We start from the raw sequence: 19,148 nt of genomic DNA, 5'->3' as shown, positions 1-19,148 counted from the left end.
CTGGCCAGACATATAATCCCCCTTCTCCCAGTTCCAGATGTGTCTTCCTCCTCAGGTTTTCAAGGTGAGGACTAACCTCCCAACCCCTTCTCTCCTCATCTTAGGTTGCAAATTGGGCTTCAGGTAGGGGAAGTAAAGCAGTGGAAACCAGTTCTTTCTGCCCAGCCCTCCTGTTCTGAGCCAAAGAAGGATGTAAGATTGAGGCGGAAGGGTGGAGAGTTTTGTACTCAGTGGAAGTAGAAGGTTCCGTAAGGATTTACCATGTTTCCTCCCCTATCTCAAATGCTGGTCATGGGGTCAGTATTTTCTCCCTCTCACATGTCAGGGTCATTCATCCTTTGGAGGGTTGGGGTGATGTGAATAGAATAAACGCATAGAAAAGACAGCTTGTTACTACAGTGAAATAAGCTTTCTGATCAAACAAGCATAGCCAGAAAATGGCAGATAGCTGTCATGCCCACAAGCCATATAGAATGAAGAGCTGTTTGAAGTTGGGAGATCCCTCCCAGTGATTTGGAAAGTGGGGGGGAATGAAAACTCAAATCCATTATTTCCTCGCTTGCTTTTAAGGAAGAATTAGTGATACTTTGACTCTGATTTTTTTAAGCTGCTTTCTTTACTGGGCTGTGTGCTTGGAGCTATCTTTTCTTTCCTAATAGCACACCACTGATAATTTTGGGGTTAAAGCTTGTTCTTCTGGGTGTCAAAGCGTGTTTCAACTTAAACAGCATTTTCTACCCAGTTACTTTGATTCTTGACAGGAGACCCCTGGAAGGGCCATGGGTTTCTCAGCAAATTACATTGGTTGTTGGGTTGTAGTTGGCTTTAGAGATTTACAAGCCTTTTTAGATAAGTTCGATAGTGCTTGCTCCCTGGTGTGCCCCATTAGAAGAGCTAAGCTTGTGCATGTTTTGTCCCTACTTCTTGTATGAAGTTATTTCCTTTGGAAAAATGAAGGGGAAAACAAAGCTTATATTTGTTTTGTCAGTATGACTTGGGTTTTGGCCATAAAATTCTTGTAAACCACTTTTCTCTTAAGGGTTTCCATCAGTTAGTGGTGATCTTGACACTGTAAGTATGCCTTTTGTTGCTGTGTTCATTGTAGGGACCTGGTGTATTGACTATGCGCTTGTTTTCCCCAGATTTACTCCAACTTAGCAAACTGCAGCCCCAACCGACAGAAGCCTGTGGTGGACCATTCAGTGCGGATCAATTCTGTCGGCAGCACCGCTTCCTCCTCCCAACCTCTGCTTGTGCACGACGACGTGTGAGCAGAATGAGTGTTTGGGTCACCCCTCCAGGAATGATCTCCTCTTCTTTTGGCTTCCATGATGGTTATTTTGTTTTCTTTTGACTTGCATCCAACTCCAGGATAGTGGGCACCCCACTGCAATCCTGTCTTTCTGAGCACACTTTAGTGGTTGATGATTTTTGTCATCAGCCACCATCTTATTGCAAAGGTTCGAACTGTATATATTCCCGACAGCAAAGTAGCTCCTACCATGAACAGAAAATATTCTGATTTGGAAAAAGAGAGGGAGGTATGGGGCTGGGGGCCAGAGTCCTTTCCAAGGCTCCTCCAATTCTGCCCGAAAATATGGTTGATCGTTTACCTGAATAAATGGTAGTAATCACATTTGGCCTTCAGAACCATCCATAGTAGTATGATGATGCAACAAGATTAGAAGCTGAAAATCGAAGTCCTTTATGTGGAAAACAGAACATCATTAGAACAAAGGACAGAGTATGAACACCTGGGCTTAAGAAATCTAGTATTTCATGCTGGGAATGAGACATAGGCCATGAAAAAAAATGATCCCCAAGTGTGAACAAAAGATGCTCTTCTGTGGACCACTGCATGAGCTTTTATACTACTGACCTGGTTTTTAAATAGAGTTTGCTATTAGAGCGTTGAATTGGAGAGAAGGCCTCCCTAGCCAGAACTTGTATATACGCATCTATAAATTGTCCGTGTTCATACATTTGAGGGGAAAACACCATAAGGTTTCGTTTCTGTATACAACCCTGGCATTATGTCCATTGTGTATAGAAGTAGATTAAGAGCCATATAAGTTTGAAGGAAACAGTTTATACCATTTTTTAAGGAAACAGTGTAACCACAAAGCACAGTCTAAAAATCTCCTCTTTTAGCTGATGAATTTATTCTATAGATTCTGCGGAACAAGTCTATCAGCTTCAGAATGGCATTGTACTCAATGGATTTGATGCTGTTTGACAAAGTTACTGATTCACTGCATGGCTCCCACAGAAGTGAGAAAACACTGCCGTCTTAGTTTCGATTCTTATGTAGCAGGAAATAAAGTTTAGGTTCAGCCTCCTTCACAGGCATGTCCTGGACGCCGGGCCAGTATCTATATATGTGTGTGTACGTTTGTATGCGTGTAGACAAATATTTGGAGGGTTATTTTTGCCCTGAGTCCAAGAGGGTCTTTTTGTACCCAAAAAGTAACTTGGCTTTCGTTATTAGTACTGCTCTTTTTTCTTTTCACATAGCTATCTAGAGTAGCTTACCAGAAGCTTCCATAGTGGTGCGGAGGAAGTGGAAGGCATCAGTCCCTATGTATTTGCAGTCCACCTGCACTTAATGCACTCTGTTATTTAGACTTATCTTACTGTACCTGTTCCTTAGACCTTCCATAATGCTACTGTCTCACTGAAACATTTAAATTTTACCCTTTAGACTGCAGCCTGGACATTATTACTGTAGTTTACCTCTTTAAAAAAACAAAACAAAAAACTCCTTCCTCACTGCCCAATATAAAAGGCAAATGTGTACATGGCAGAATTTGTGTGTTGTCTTGAAAGATTCAGGTATGCTGCCTTTATGGTTTCCCCCTTCTATGTTTCTTAGACTACATTTAGAGAACTGTGGTCGTTATCTGGAAGTAATCATTTGCACTGGAGTTCTATGCTCTCGCACCTTTCCAAAGTTAACAGATTTTGGGGTTGTGTTGTCACCCAAGAGATTGTTGTTTGCCATACTTTGTCTGAAAAATTCCTTTGTGTTTCTATTGACTTCAATTATAGTAAGAAAAGTGGTTGTTAGTTATAGATGTCTAGGTACTTCAGGGGCACTTCATTGAGAGTTTTGTCTTGAATATTCTTGAAAGTTTATATTTTTATAATTTTTTCTTACATCAGATGTTTCTTTGCAGTGGCTTAACGTTTGAAATTATTTTGTGGCTTTTTTTGTAAATATTGAAATGTAGCAATAATGTCTTTTGAATATTCCGAAGCCCATGAGTCCTTGAAAATATTTTTTATATATACAGTAACTTTATGTGTAAATACATAAGCGGCGTAAGTTTAAAGGATGTTGGTGTTCCACGTGTTTTACTCCTGTATGTTGTCCAATTGTTGACAGTTCTGAAGAATTCTAATAAAATGTACATATATAAATCAAGAGGAATCAATTGATTGTTGAGATTCGTGAGATTAAACTTTAAAGCATTAAAGTGCATTCATCCTGACAACGTTTTGTACTCAGTTTTCATAAAATATGTGCAAGACTATCAGATCATACTAGGATTTACATACTTAGAGATTGAACAGATATTAAGAATTTTCATAGTGCGATATTTTCTCATTTTAGTCTTACAACCTGAGGTCTCTATTTAAATTGAAAAATAGATACAGTGAACATTCTAAAAATTTTACACATAGCTATGATTATTATTAGATTGATTCATGTGAATTTTTGGTATTCATGTGAATTTGCTGCCATTTTTGGCAGCAAAATAATGGTCAAATAATAGCAATTCATTGTGGCTTAATTTAATATGACTGGCATGTTTCCTCCCAGAAGAGACGGTCTAAAAACATGAACAGTAAAATAACAGACCAAGTTAACATGAGGAATCCCAAGAAAGTGGCTTGTATTCTTGGGTTTTGAAGACAGGTTATTTCAAAGTGAGATATTCATGCTCCACCTGAAGTCCTTATTCTTTCTTGCTTCTGGAACAGAGTTAGGTTCCACTTCTACTTGGAGGGAGGTGCTTAGTATGTATGAACTGGGTGCCGTCATGTGGGTGAAACATTCTGCATGCCCAAGTGGTACTGTCCAGACCACTGGAACCCAAACAGAGGCTGAGAGTTCTTCAGCTTAAAACAAAGGAAGCACCCTGAATCACATAATCCTATTAAGAATGAATTAGGCACCCACACACTCTCAGTCATGACTGCCTTTATTGATGTGACATCTACACCTGCAGAAATGTCTCCTGAAAGGAAAGGGAAGGGGTGAAAAGTGACCTGTAATGAAAAGGAATCCTTTTAAAATCAAGAGGGAATTGTGTGGCAAGGAATGCGTCAATAATCAGTGAAAAACACCCACATTTCAGTCAGGCGATTCCCATTATTTTATTACAGACAGGAATGAATGCTAATTGACCACAAAACAAAGAAGTCTTTTCTTTCCAAATGTTTTTGCTGTCATTTAGCCTTTGTCATGTGTGAGAAATTTGCGTTTGAAGCAGTTGACAGGCCCCTGTGTTAGGAGTCTAGCTAATTTTCCTCACCAGCCTAGCTTTTCAAAGGAAAGTAATACCAGGTCTTGGTGCCCAGGCTCAAACTTGGTTCAAGTCTCAGTGCCACCCCTGTCTCTACCACTTACTGTTGTGTGACATTAGGCAGATTAGCTCTTGAAATCTCAGTTCATGGGAGTAGTGTCTACCTTGATGTATTAATGTGAAGCTGTCGAGACCAGCTCGTTCATATGCCTAATAAGTTTTGCCATGGCCAATTCACCTTATTAAGCAGGGAGGGTGGTGCTTCTGTACTGACACAACTCATATAAAATTATACAGTCAAAAACTTGCTTCTAATTTTCTTTCTCTTAGGTGCAAACAGTATTGTACAAGTGTGCTGCAAAACTTGACATTGCTATAAAGATTTCTGGGTGGTGGTGGTTTTTTTTTTGTTTGTTTGTTTTGTTTTGTTTTTTTAATCCCAGTGTTTGGCCAGGAATTCAAAACTCTCTATTCTTGCTCCAGCCTTCCTTCCTACTTCTCTCCCATTATCGAAGGCCCATGAGTATGCCCCATGCTCTTCTCTGCTTCCATTCTCAGACTGCATACTGTCCCTTCTCTCCAGCAAGACAGACCAGCAAAATCATCTCAATGGGAAGTTGTCGCTGAACTCCCACAGCACTCTTTACTTTTTATGGCTCTTCCAATTGATTTTCCAATTATTTTGGCTCTTGTCTTGTCCCCACCCTCACTACATCCAGACTTAAAATCAGTTAACATAAAATTCCCGTATGTGCCAGGGTTATTGCATTTACTTGTTTAAATATGGAATTGTCCAGACACTCAGGGGTTAAATTGCCCAAGAGGTTACAAGAGTTATGTTTTGCCCAAGTTCACTGAGCAGTACATGAAGCCAGACTTAGAATCCAGATCTGTACCTCAGTGATGGCAAATACCTGGTCTTCCCACGCTGGTGTCTCCAACCACCCTGGCCATGCAGACATCACTCATCTGCCATCACACCCTCCAACTGAGCCCAGGTGGCTTAGAAGTCAGTCTTCTCCAACAAGCTGATATGAATCAATTGGTGTTAGCCTGCAGAGAGACTTACCTGTTCCCTTTAAATGATGACCAAGTTTTCATCTTCCTGAGGGACAGCTATTCTTCATCTCAGACACTCCCAAAGCTGCTAGCACAGTACTTCAAGAGTGGTTCTTTTTGAACAAATAATTAAACATCCCATCAGTGTTTGGAGTGAGAGAGAGCCATTTGGGAGGAAATGGGCCCAAGAAAGAGGGGAAATAGAAGAAGACAGAAGGTAGTGAAGTTAGCTCAATTTCACATGAGGGGGTGGCACTTTGGGGAGAAGGGAAAGGGGAACTAGAAACATTCCTTTGGACAGCCTTACTGAGACCTATACAGAGGCTTTGTGGGAACAAGGAGAAGAGATGAAAAGGAAGGCGTTGGTAGATGGGGAAGGGTGGAGAGGAAGGGAAAGTGGCAGGAGTGCTCTTCCTTATTCAGAAGTAGGGAGAGGAGCTGAAGCTGACAAGCAGTTTCTGGGCTTGAGGTGCAGAAGCTGAAGACAGGAAGACCATGTCACCCCACGCTTGGTCTTGGAGAAGGTCAGCAGCACTGGCGTCTGCATGAGAAAACGCCCCACGGGAGAGGTCTCAGGATGAGCAAGGCTTCAGGAAGCACCAGCTGGGCAGCCTTTGAGTGAACCTTTATGAAGAAAAGTGTATTGGTTTGCTAGGGCTGCCATAATAAAGCAGTTGAAACTGGCTGGTTTCCATATGGAAATTGATTGTCCCACAGTCCTGGAGGCTAGAAGTCTGAGATCAGGATGTTGGCAGGGTCAGTTCTTTCTGAGCACTGTGAGAATCTGCCCCATGCCTCTCCCAGCTTCTGGTGGTTTGTTGGCAGTCTTTGGCATTCTTTGTACATCTCTGTCTTCAACTTCAACTTCACATGGTGCTCTCCCTGTGTGTGTGTCTGTGTCCAAGTTCCCCCTTTTGGTGAAGACACTAGTCATATTGGATTAGGGATTCAACCTATTCCAGTACAACTTAGTCTTAACTAATTACATCTCCCAAGACCTTATTTCCAGTAAGGCCGTATTCTCAAGTACTAGGAGTTATGGATATGACTTCAACATAGGAATTTGGAAGAGACACAATTCAATCCAGAACAAAAAAATCTCAAAACCCTCTTGATTGCAGGTGACCTGGTCCTCCCTAGAGTACTGAAATGTGCTCTCTAAAAACTCTTGAATGATCTCCAAAGTTCCAATTTCAGAGCCCTCTCTTCAATCATTGCATTACCTAGAGCAGTGTTTAGAACAGAGTCTGGTCTGTAGCAACCACTCAATTGTCAAATAGATGAAGCTTTATGCATTGAAAGAGTCCTCCTTGTAACTTGCCTTCTTGCCTGCATTCGCTGCTCCTCCTCTTTGTCTTCCTCCAGCACCCCTTTAAAAGTGGCAGTTCCAGCATTTGGTCCTTTCTTATTTCAGCTGATACGTTCTCCAATCTCTGGTCAATCTCATCTAATCCCTGAGATGTGGCTGTCATCTACCAAGCTACAATTTCCAGCTCTGTCTCTGGCTCTGACATCTCTCCGTTTGTATAGACTAGAATTGCCAGATAAAATAGAGGACATCCAGTTAAATTTGAATTTCAACATTTAATATAAGTATGTACCCTTAAGTATTTAGAACATATGGATGCTAAAAAATTATTGTGCACTTGAAGTTCAAAGTGAAATTGATGGATCAGTATTTTGTTTACTAAATCTGATAACCTTGTCTAGATTGTGAGACTCTTGAATTAAAGATGGCACTTAATTAATTATTGGATATTCTAAGTCCAGCACATGAAAGAAATGCAGTTTCAAAGACACTAAAATATGGAAGAGGAACTCTATTTTATTGAAGATCTGCAAGTGGCAAACCCTTTACTTTTTGATGTCTAAATTGTCATTTCACCTTCATTCTTAAAAAAATATTTGCACTAGATATAGAACTCAAGGATGGCAGTTATATTTTTCAGCACATTCGTTTCCACCCTCTTCGAGTTTCCATTTTTTGCTATTGAGAAGTCTGTTCAGATTGTCATTCTCCTGAAGATATTATTTTTTTTGTTTTCATTATTGCCTCTAACATTTTCTCTTTGTCTTTGGTCTTTACAGTTTCACTATGATATGTCTAAGCTTGAATTTCTCTTTACTTATCTTATTTGAAATTATTTGGACTTCTTGAATCTATAGATTGGTGTCTTTAATCAATACTGGAAAAATCTCAGTCCTTTTAAAATTGTTCAATCTTTAAAAAATCTTTCTTCTCCATCTTGTTTCTCTTCTCCTTCTGGTACTCCAATTCAATGCATCTTAAAGTCTCGCTGAATCCTCCATGCCTCTTAATCTGGCTTTCGTATTTTCCTTCTTTTTGTCTTTCTATGCTACACACAAGGTAATAACTGTTCTTCCTGTTATCCGAATTTCCCTTCAGCTCCTGTCCATGGAGAACAATTTTAGTACCTTTACTGAGGTATAATGAACATACCATAGACTCCACTGGCCATTGTAAGTATAAAATTCAAGGATTTTATTAAATTACAGAATTGTGCAACTATTCCCACAATCCAGCTTTAGAACATTGCTGTTATCCCCAAAATTTCCCTTATGCCTGTTTGCAGTGAAAAGGTATTCAAATAATTTTAATGGATTAATTTTCAGTTACTTTTGCCCTGTGAGATGATACCACATATTTGACTTTCTCTTATATTACTCACTCATTGAGTCATTTCTTATCTCTGGGCTCTTTCTAGATGTTTTAGTCATATAAATAACAGTGATAATCAACAGGTTGCCTTGGTTGGAGAATTATCAGTGGTGATAATACTGATGATAATGAGAGCTACCATTTTTATAATGCCTATTATGTCCCTGGATCTTTATTGGGTGTGTTATACGCATTACTTTATTTGAGCCTCACAACAATCCTGGAAGGTAGGTATTATTTGTCTCCATTTAAAGGTGAGAAAACTTGGCCTCTGAGAGACTTGCTATCTTGCCCTAAACTTCACGGTTATGGGCAATGGAATTGAGAGGTAAGCTCTAGTTGGACCCCTGAGTCATAGGATTTTAAGCAGCAACTTCACCAAGATGAGCAAGTCCTTTCTTGTCTTTTTCTCAGTGTTGGATGATCTTTTAGCCATTTCATTTCACTTTTAAAAATACAAGAGAAGGCTGAGCATGGTGGTTCACGCCTATAATCGCAACACTTTGGGAGGCCAAGGGGAAGGATTGCTTCAGCCCAGGAGTATGAGACAAGCCTGGGCAACACAACGAGACCGCATCTCTATCAAAAATAAAAGTAAGATAAATAAAAATACAAGAGAAGGTAAGGAAATCAAATCAGCCACTTTGCTACTTACTACTAACTCCTCTAAAATGTTGGTGAGAATGTAGTTGAAGTAAATGCTAATATAGGCTTCAGAATTGTCTGTTGATGTCACAGGTTTGTGATCTGCCCACTTCCTGGTGTGCCATGTGAACTTCCCCATGTCCTTCAGGGACATTTATCCCTCTGTTTCAAAGAATAATCTTTTTCATTTGAGCCTAGTGAGAAAAACAAAATGCTGAATTTACAGAGGGGTGTGGAGTCTGAAGTGTGGAGAGGAGCACTAGATAGAGCCAATGAAGAATTTCAGATCAATGAGAGTGTGGGTGAAAATACCACCTCTCTCTCGATCCAACAGTTGTTATTGTTGATTACAAATTAACAAGCTGTTACCCATATGTCTCCTCCATTGTTGATTCCATGTTCATTGGTTGAATGCGGCTTCTATGATGTGGGTTCTTCTATGAAGGGTTTAACTTCACAAGGGCCAAGTCCTCAGGGTAAACGCTCCTAGTTGAAATGAATGTTCTCAAGTGACTCAGCTGTGTGTCTCCATCCGTGGCTGACTTTGAAGTGTGCGTGCCTTTTTGAGCACATCAGCAGGACTGTGGTGTATTTTATGATACTGACCTTTTTCTTTGTGGTCTGTGGCTTAGCAGCCACTCTTGTTCTATAGCAAATGAAGAATGAGGACAGGCAAAAGGACTTTCTTCATGGCTGCTTGTCTCAGGATATGAATAGGCATCCTAGGGAAACTGAAAACACTTGTGTCCACACAACAGGCCACCTGGGTGGCCTGAGTGCCAAACCCTCTCATATGGCATAATTTGCTTCTAATCAGGGTGCATTTTACTCCTATGGAGTGTTTGGTATAGAAAGCGGGTATGTGTGAACTGAATTTCTCTACTGCTACATTCAGATAGTCCAGCTGGCATGATAGCATGATGTGATAAGAGTTTTTATTGAGTGATCTGGTTCATTAGCAAAGACATGAAGTGACTTTGTTGAGAAGGATACAGAGGCTTCCAAAAGGTTCAGTGAGAAAGAATGCTGTGGTTAAGTTCTGTCTGCTTGGACATAGGCATGGGGAATCGTATTTTGTGTGCTAACTCTTACATAGCACCTATATATAGCTCGTATGTTCTCAGTGCTTTACATACATTCATTAGTCTAATCCTCTCAAAAACCATATGTAATAGTTACTATTTTACAGATGAGGAAAATAAGGCACAGAGAGGTCAAACAGCCTGCCAAATGTTACAAAGCTAGTAAGTGGCCAAGGCAGGACTGGAATCCAAGGAGCCTGGCTTCAGAGTTTGGGTTCTGAACCACTATGTCAAACTGCCTCTCTATGTACTTGTTTTCCCATTCTAATCAAGACAGACTACCTAGGTCAGCCGGGTTCCATACAGGCCTCATATTTTTCCCTGGCCTAGGATGCAAGAGGGCGTCTTCTCCACACAGATGCCTCCTAAAACATGAGTTTCATGGGACTTGAATGCCTTTCTTTTCTCTTAGGCTGACAAGGATTTAGATTCCTGACCTTGCAAAATGAGATGGCTTTTTCAGGCAGACAATGAGGAAGTTCCAAGGATAAATAGGCACCCAGAGCACATGTTGGTGACAATTGAACTGTCTCTGAAATGCATGAGATCTAAAGATGACAGGGAAAGTAGAAGACAATGGTACAGTGTAAGGCAGCAGTCCCTAACCTTTTTAGCACCAGGGACCAATTTTGTGGAAGACAATATTTTCATGGACGGGGTGAGGAGAATGGTTTCGGGATGAAACTGTTCCACCTCAGATCATCAGACATTAGATTCTCATAAGAATTGGGCAACCTAGATCCCTTGCAGGTACTGGTTAACAACAGGGTTCATGCTCCTATGAGAATCTAAAGTTGCTGCTGATCTGACAGGAAGCTGAGCTCAGGCAGTAATGCTCCCTTGCCCTTGCAATGAAGCCTGGTTTCTAACAGGTCATGGACCAGTACCAGTCCCTGTTGGGGACCCAGGTTGTAAGAAGTCCCAAGCCCATCCTCTTGCCTTAGTTGTGCTACTATTTACCACTTACCTGACCTCCTTTCTTAAGCAACCATTTATTAAGCATTAAACACTTAACTTGCATTATTTCATGCTATCCTCACAACAGCCCTAGGAGATAGGGAGTTATCTATATTGCAAAGATGTGGAAACTAAGACTCAAGGAGTTTAAGTAAATTTTATTTAACTCCAAATTCCCTCTCAATGGAAGCAGAAAATTTCCACTGTTGTTACTGCTGAACCCCAAATTAAGTCCCAATAAGCGGCCGGGCGCGGTGGCTCAAGCCTGTAATCCCAGCACTTTGGGAGGCCGAGACGGGCGGATCACGAGGTCAGGAGATCGAGACCATCCTGGCTAATACGGTGAAACCCCGTCTCTACTAAAAACACAAAAAAACTAGCCGGGCGAGGTGGCGGGCGCCTGTAGTCCCAGCTACTTGGGAGGCTGAGGCAGGAGAATGGCGGAAACCCAGGAGGCGGAGCTTGCAGTGAGCTGAGATCTGGCCACTGCACTCCAGTCCGGGCGACAGAGCGAGACTCCGCCTCAAAAAAAAAAAAAAAAAAAAAAAGTCCCAATAAGCAAAATAGACAATAACGATAGGGGTCCCTGAAGTCCACTTGCCCGCCCAGCTCTTCCTCCACAGCTACCCCGCAGACTCTAGTCTTTCACAGACCACATTTGGGAAACCACTGGAAGTTCCCTGCAGTTCAGCAGCTTAAAATCCCACCTTGTAGTGACGTGGTTGACTGTGGCTGAGGTCTCCTCTTACTGAAAGACCTCCAGTCCCTGGGGCACCTTGGGGGAATTCCCCAGTCTCTTAAACTCAGCCTCTTCTATTGACTCAAACAGGAAGATATGGAAGGAAGCACACGTTCCCTGTCTACAAGTTTCCGAGATTTCTCCAGCACTAAGGCTCTTGTTTTTAAATTTCTTTTTAACTTTTATGTAAAATGCTATTATATTCAAAAGATCTGCTCAGCTCTTATTTTCCTTTAGGTAATCAATGTTAACTTTGATATAATATCTTTCTGTTCTTGTGCATATATTTATATCTATTATTTAAAGAAATGGGATTATTCTATTAAGGAAGGCAAAGAATTTTTATCTGAGGAATGTGAGTCCTTTCTAACTTTTAGGCCTAAAAAGTCATTAAAATGAGAAACAATCACATCCTACTTCCCTGCTTTGTGAGCTATGCATTCATCCATCGAAGCTGCTTGCTATTGCCTATAAATTAATCTAATAATGCCACATCAAACACTATAACCCACACTCTATAGCTTAACAATGTAGAGCCAATCACTAATCAATGTTATTTCTGTAAACCAATGAGAATTCCTGACAAACAATGAGTGTCCTATCAGCCCACTCCCTGTCCCTCTTTTTTTCTTTTTCCTTTAAAAATCCATTTGTAACTTCCACTAATTGAAGTATACATTCATGGCAACTTGAATCTATGCTTCTGAGTTGCAGTCCTCAACCTTGGCCCAAATAAATTCTCTGCTTATATTAATTTTGCCTCAGTTTCTTCCTTTCCTTTTATGTCAACATTATATATGTATGTTATATATATACACATATATATGCAACTAACATTGCATTGCATATATATATGCATTGCATGTATATATTCTGCAACTAGCATTTTAACTTACAATGTATTATGATTATCACTCCATATCATCACATATAGATTAAATTTACAATTTTCCACAGTATGGATCTACCACAAACCTGATATTTTCAGGTAAGAACTTGTCACATTGGCTATTGGCAGTCTAAGATCTTATCATTTTTGGTCCACTTCTACCAAATGTAGAGGATGGCATACATTTGTTTGTTTGGACTAAAAGCTAAGTCAGGGGGAAGTATGAGATATTCTATTTTGGTCAGTTTAGTAAGTAAAGATAATTTATATGAGAGGGCCTAGTGTAGTGCCAGTTGAGGCACATGTGCTCATTAAATGTTAATTAAATCTCAAAATACAATATGCTTTGGTAAGTAAGAATGAACTGAGAAAGTAGAAGGAATATTAGTGTGCCTGGACTGATTTTTATTGAATGTATTTTAGAAGTAAGATTATTAGCTTTTTGTAGATGTCTAAAGGAAATGGGAAGAAAAGGAGTTATTTTCCCATCACACACATACTTCTATAGATTGTCTGCCTATGATTAAAATAGAGCCAAACCACACCAGGGTTGCATTAGACATTCACCCTTCAGATAACAATAGGTTATCACTTTCCTTTTGAACTGCTCTCCAATGAATGCACCCCCCCTCCTCCCAAGAATGTCAATCAATCCTTACTCCAGTTTGGGCTGATTGGTAAAGCATTAGCCTGCTCTTAACCGCAATGAAAATAGCTGCACTCCAGGTACTTGTCAGGCATTATAAGCACCAACTCCCTGGCATTCAAAATCCATCAAAAGCCTGGTTGATAGAAACAATACTTATGCACAATTGTCTAAAGAATAATCAGTTCATCTGCCCTCTCTTTTGAAATTCAAGTTCTATTCATGAATGTAAGAAAGCTGTGTGTATGGGTTGGGTTATATTGTACCATAACCCTAGAAATGCTTTTGCCAAATTATGCTTTGGGTTTAATCCATCAGCTTTCACCACAGATTAAAGAAATTGTTAAAGAAGAACATTATTATGATTAATGTTTATTGTTTGGAGTCCAGAAGAGTTGAGTTTTCATTCCACCTCTGCCATCTATTAGCCATAAAGTCTTTAAGGAAGTCATGTAATTCTCTAAAATACAGAATTTAAAAGGAACAACAACAACAACAAATAATCACATTCACAAATGGGCAAAGGACATGAATAGACATTTTTCAAAAGAAAACAAATAAATGGACAAGAATATGAAAAAATGTTCAATATCACCAGTCATCAGAGAAATGCAAATTAAAACCACAATGAGACATCATCTTATACTAATCAGAATGACTATTATAAAAATGACAAAAAATAACAGATGTCAGTGAGGATGTAGAGAAAAGGGAACTCATACACTATTGGTGGGAATGTAAATTAGTACAACCTCTATGGAAAACAGTATGGAGATTTCTCAAAGAACTAAAAATAGAACTTTTATTCTATCCAGCAATCCCACTACTGGGTATCTAATCAAAGAAAAGGAAATCAGGCCAGACTTGGTGGCGAATGCTTGTAATCCCAGCACTTTGGGAGGCTGAGGCACATGAACTGCTTGAGTTCAGGAGTTCAACATAGCCTGGACAACATGGTGAGACCCCCATCTCTACAAAAAATTCAAAAATTAGCCACATGGTGGCTCTCACCTGTGGTCCCAGCTACTTGGGAAGCTGAGGTGGGAGGATCACTTGAGCCCAGGAAACGGAGGTTGCAGTGAGCCGAGATCATGCTACTGTACCTCAACCTGCACTGAATGAGACTGTTTCAAAGAAAGAAAAAGAAAAAGAGATTACATCAAAAGATACCTGTGCTCATATGTTTATCTCATCACTATTCACAATAGCAAAGATAAGTAATCAATCTAAGTGTCCATCAATAGAAGACTAGATAAAGAAAACGTGGTGTATATACACAATTGAATACTATTCCACCACAAAAAAATAAAATCACATGTTTTGCAGCAACGTGGATGGAACTGGAGGCCATCATCTTAAGTGAAACAGCTCAGACACAGAAAGACAAATACCACATGTTCTCACCTATAAGTGGGAGCTAAATAACATGTACACATGGAAGCAGAGTGTCAAATGACAGACACTGAAGACTTGGAGGGGTTGAGGTTTGAGGGGGTGCATAGTAGGAGGTTGCTTTGGGGGATACAATGCACATTGCTCCAGTAATGGATGCACTGAAGGTCCTAACTTCACTGCAATGCAACACATCCATGTAGCAAATTGTACCTGTACTCCATGCATATATACAAATAAAAAAAGTTTAATGAGGAAAATACTATTTAAAAGCCTAGAAGAAATATATAATCAAAATGCTTCACAAATTATATAACTTCACACTCCAATTTAAATAAACTGAAATTCAAAATCATAGATGATGTATTGTGGATGTGATGTATATAAGAAAAATGGCACCATAGTTCAAATCAGAGGACTTTTAATCAAAGAAAGGGCATTGAAAGATTGGAGAATGAATGTATGTTCATAGAATTAATTTAAATAAAAGGTTTAAGGTATTACTGAGTGATTTTTTTTTTTTTTTTTGGCTTTTGTTTTTGTTTTCAATCAGTCAGTGAGTTACTAGACCCAGATAATTTTTATTGTATTATTTTCACTAACAGCACTTTTAAGACTCATGAAAGAAATCTCATGAAACAGAATGTTTTGGCTTATTGGATTTTGTGAATCAAATAATGTTTTTTTCTCTTTGTAGTTACTCCTAGAAAGCTTGGAGCCAAATGAGTGATTTACCCCTTGCAAATGGAGACCATTTGATGATACACATTTTGTATTAATCTTGTGCTTGGCTCCTTGTTTCCTCCCTCATTTCATTTTCCTTTATTTGTTTTAAAGATTTATGTTATTTTATGTAACTGTATGTATCATGCAAGATACAGATATCAAACCTGCGACCTTTCTATCTCAAGCAGAGAGGGATTTAGTGTAGAATTAGGTGCTTAATCAGGGGCTGGAATGGTGGGTTCTAGGCTGGTTCTCCAAGAATATCTTCCGGAAAAACACTGCTGAAATGACCACAAGGGCTGCTGCTGCCTCTGACACAGCCAGGATATGAAAATTGGGAGGCCACCACTGGAATCGTTGATCTCAAAAGCTCACCTCATAGCTGTATCCCAAAGGTGAGAAAACTACTGTTGCTCAGGTTGCTGCCTCTGCTTTTTCACGCCCATACAACTAGGAGCTGTGCAATGTAATACAGAAAAACACCCTTCCCAGTGCCCGTGTTTCCCAGCAACAGCAGCTGAAGCAGGAGGGAAATTACCGCCTCCACCTCACTTCCTCCTGCTGCACCTCAGATAAGTACTGCTGACAGGCGGAATTAAATTCACAGTAAGAACCCTAGCTTCAAGAGAGTCCAGGAAATACTTTCTTGTCAAGCACTCTGCAGCACTGCAACCAAACTAGAAGAAGGCTGCAATGAACGCTAAGAGCCAATCCAACTATAAGTATTTTTGTGAGTCGCCATAAATCCTTTCCGGTCTAAGGTAGGGTGGGTAGGGATATAATTAGAAAGATGCTCTGAATCCCTTCACCTTTTAAAAAATAAAAATAGCATATCCTCTCCTTACATTATATCCAACATACCTATTTTTTCCCTCACACAAATATTAAGAGTAACACTTGGAGGAAAGAGGAGACTGGAAATTAATAAACTAGAGCTGAGCACTGATTCTACTAGCCATGGGACGTGAAACAAGGCTGAGACCCAGTTTTCTCACTAATATAATGAGAATAACAGTAACACCTTCCCTAACTACCTCACATTATATTCTAGGGATAAGGATCTCTTTATTTTTGCCTTTAAAAGACATGTGGCATTTATGTTTCTAAATCACATTGTATCTGCTGTACACCCCCATCTTGCCCCTTACCAAGCTGGCAAGAGATTTAATCTAAGTCATTATTGGGCTTCCTCTCTTCCCCAGAGAGGACTTACACAGTAAGAGAGGAGAGACAGTTCTTTGCCTTTGGTCCATAGTAGTCAATGTAAGATCTTCATTTAAAAGTCATGCATGGTCCCTTGAAACCAGGCATTTCTGTTGCTCCTGTACCAGCTGGGGAGCCAGGTCTTTGGTGCCAGACATACATTGATAAATGAGGCAACATCCTTAAGAAGTAGATGGGCTCCTAGTAGCTACTCAATAAACCTGGGGCCTGGCTCTTCTTTGTTTTTCAGAGTATTCCTAGAGTATTGAGGTGTCACAATGCATGAGCCCCACTTACCTGCTGCATCGCAAAACTCCTATTTCCTTGCGAGTCTCAGGAAATTTCCCCAAATATCCCTTATCCCCTCTGAGAAAACCTAGCATAATGCATTCTATAAGCCCAGGTTTTAAAAAACGAAGGCTACAAAAAGGAACAGGTGTTGTCTTCTGGCAACTTCTGCCTGCCACACAAATTAACCTCTCAACAAATTGTACTGCCACATCTGAAAAAGAGTTCTCAGACGTGTCAAGTGTTATATAAATGACTAGAACATAACTCAAGGCCTTGCTGTTTGTCTAATCTAGTACAAGGCTGGTCCTAACAAGTAGCGGCATTTTGGCTGCAAGATTCAGAGAATGCCCTGAAAATTGTACAAATTAGAAAATATACAGCATTATTTTAATTGTTATTTTTAGAAGATTAGAAAGAAAGGAAGCAGAAGGTCATAATGAAGGAAAACCTTCTTCGGGTCTGTCTAATCCCACCAATACGCTGCCAAGCAGCTGGGGGACTTTGCACAGGTCATTTAAGGTTTGTGGAAGCTGGATTTGTCATCTTTGAAATGAGATGACCGTGATATAGCAACGGTTTTCAACATATTCAGTGGGCATGAGGATGGGGGTGGATAGATCTCTAACCTTGTTTTAATTAGAGCTATCTGACATTTATCTGGTTTATAGATTGGGTAAGAAGAAAGAATTCGGCACTCAAAGCAAGAAAAGGTTTTGAAAACCACTAGACAGATTGATCTCTAGGTTCTTTGCTTCCGTGAATGCAGGTGAATCTTCTGAGAACAGGTGGTGCATGCTGTGCCGTCGAGGTTCTCTATTAGATGCCAGCAAATGATGGCTGCAGCCCCAGCCATGGGCTCAGAACCCCAAAATGCTGTAACAGGACTCACCCTCCTAGGCTGTGCATAGCTCCTTGGGAAACAGAAGTTGATGGTGCAATGCCTCCTGCTCTGGCTTTGCCAATCCCTCAGCCTTGCTTTCTTTTTTATTTTTTTTCTTGTAATCTTGCCTTGGGGTGCACATGTTTGAGGTAAATGAATCAGGACACAGGCAGGCAATCTTACACTTCTCTTTCGGCTGCCTTCACGGCTGCTCTGTCGTTTTCCATACTAGTCAGGTAAAGCCCACAATTCTAGAATCTAAGCCACTAGCTCCAAAGTCACAGCAGATAAAATTAATTTTTTTAACCACCACAGTCTTCTATGCAGCAAACATTTTCTGCATACCTGCTCTGTGTGAGGCACAAGAGTAGGTGGCAGACATACACTGATAAAGAAGTCATAGACAGCGTCCTTAAGAAGTATATGAGTTCCTGGGAGATAGAGATTATAAATATATAATTTACTGCAATGGGATCGGGGTAGGTATACACAATGCCTTAAAAGCCTAGAGAAGGGAACAATTTCTTTTGCCTGGGCGGTCAGAAGAAACTTTATGGTGCCTGTCATATAGTAGCTACTCAATAAATATTTATCAGTGAGAAGATGTTTGAGGTGATAGACCTTGAAGCTAGACTGCATAGAATTGGATCCCAGCTTCATCACTTTATCAGTTGTGTAACTTTGAGCAAGATATTTAAGTTTTCTGTGTCTCAGTTTTCCTATCTGAAAAAATGGAGTAAATTGTACTGGGGTCAACAGTTGTGGTGAGGATTAAGAGTTAATGTAGTCTGACATGTGGTAAATGCATTGCATAGGCTTGCAGCTTACTGTGGGCATTGAACTGGAGTTTGCAGGGTAGAGAAAAGAAGGACAGATAAAAACAGATTAATCTGGGATCCAGATTGAAAACAGAATTTTTCTTTTCCTTTTTTTTTTTTTTTTGTAGATTAAGAATTTCCCATGTTTGTATTTTTATTATTTCTTTTTTAAAAAATTATACTTTATATTCTAGGGTAAATGTGCACAACATGCAGGTAAGTTACATATATATACATGTGCCATGTTGGTGTGCTGCCCCCATTAACCCATTAGGTATCTCTCCTAATGCTATCCCTCCCCAACTCCCCCCCACCACACAACAGCCCCCGGTATGTGATGTTCCCCTTCCTAACACTGCATATTCTCACTCATAGGTGGGAATTGAACAATGAGAACACAAAAACAGAATTTTTCAATAACTCAGTGAGGAAACTTGCTCTTAGTGGAATTAAAGAAAAGGGGTGGGGCTGGCGGGGGAGGGCAATGCAGCAGCCCCAGCTCCCTGTGCTTGTCCTCCCTTATTCCCTGTCTCTGGCCTCCTGCCGTCTTCTTCTCTATCTCTCATTTTTTGTAACGTTTTGTTCTCCTTTCTTTCCTTCTCCTTTTTTTGA

At 40.1% G+C, this 19,148-nt stretch overlaps 1 protein-coding gene across 4 annotated transcripts in view; it reads left to right on the top strand.

Moving 5' to 3' along the window:
• KIT (KIT proto-oncogene, receptor tyrosine kinase) overlaps window positions 1-3,424 on the top strand; it is an 83,557-nt gene extending 80,133 nt beyond the window's left edge. For all 4 annotated transcript variants that reach the window (XM_033214652.1, XM_033214650.1, XM_033214649.1 and 1 more), the window contains exon 21: window positions 1,143-3,424. In XM_033214652.1, the coding sequence (XP_033070543.1) occupies window positions 1,143-1,271 (129 nt within the window). In that variant the 3' untranslated portion in view covers window positions 1,272-3,424. The remainder of the gene's footprint in view (window positions 1-1,142) is intronic.
• The last annotated feature ends 15,724 nt before the right edge of the window (window positions 3,425-19,148 follow it).

Source organism: Trachypithecus francoisi, unplaced genomic scaffold, assembly GCF_009764315.1.
Source record: "Trachypithecus francoisi isolate TF-2019V2 unplaced genomic scaffold, Tfra_2.0 Lachesis_group1, whole genome shotgun sequence".
NCBI classification, from domain to species: domain Eukaryota; kingdom Metazoa; phylum Chordata; class Mammalia; order Primates; family Cercopithecidae; genus Trachypithecus; species Trachypithecus francoisi.
Note: the sequence above shows the minus strand (reverse complement) of the source record. Positions and strands in the feature narration are given on the sequence as shown.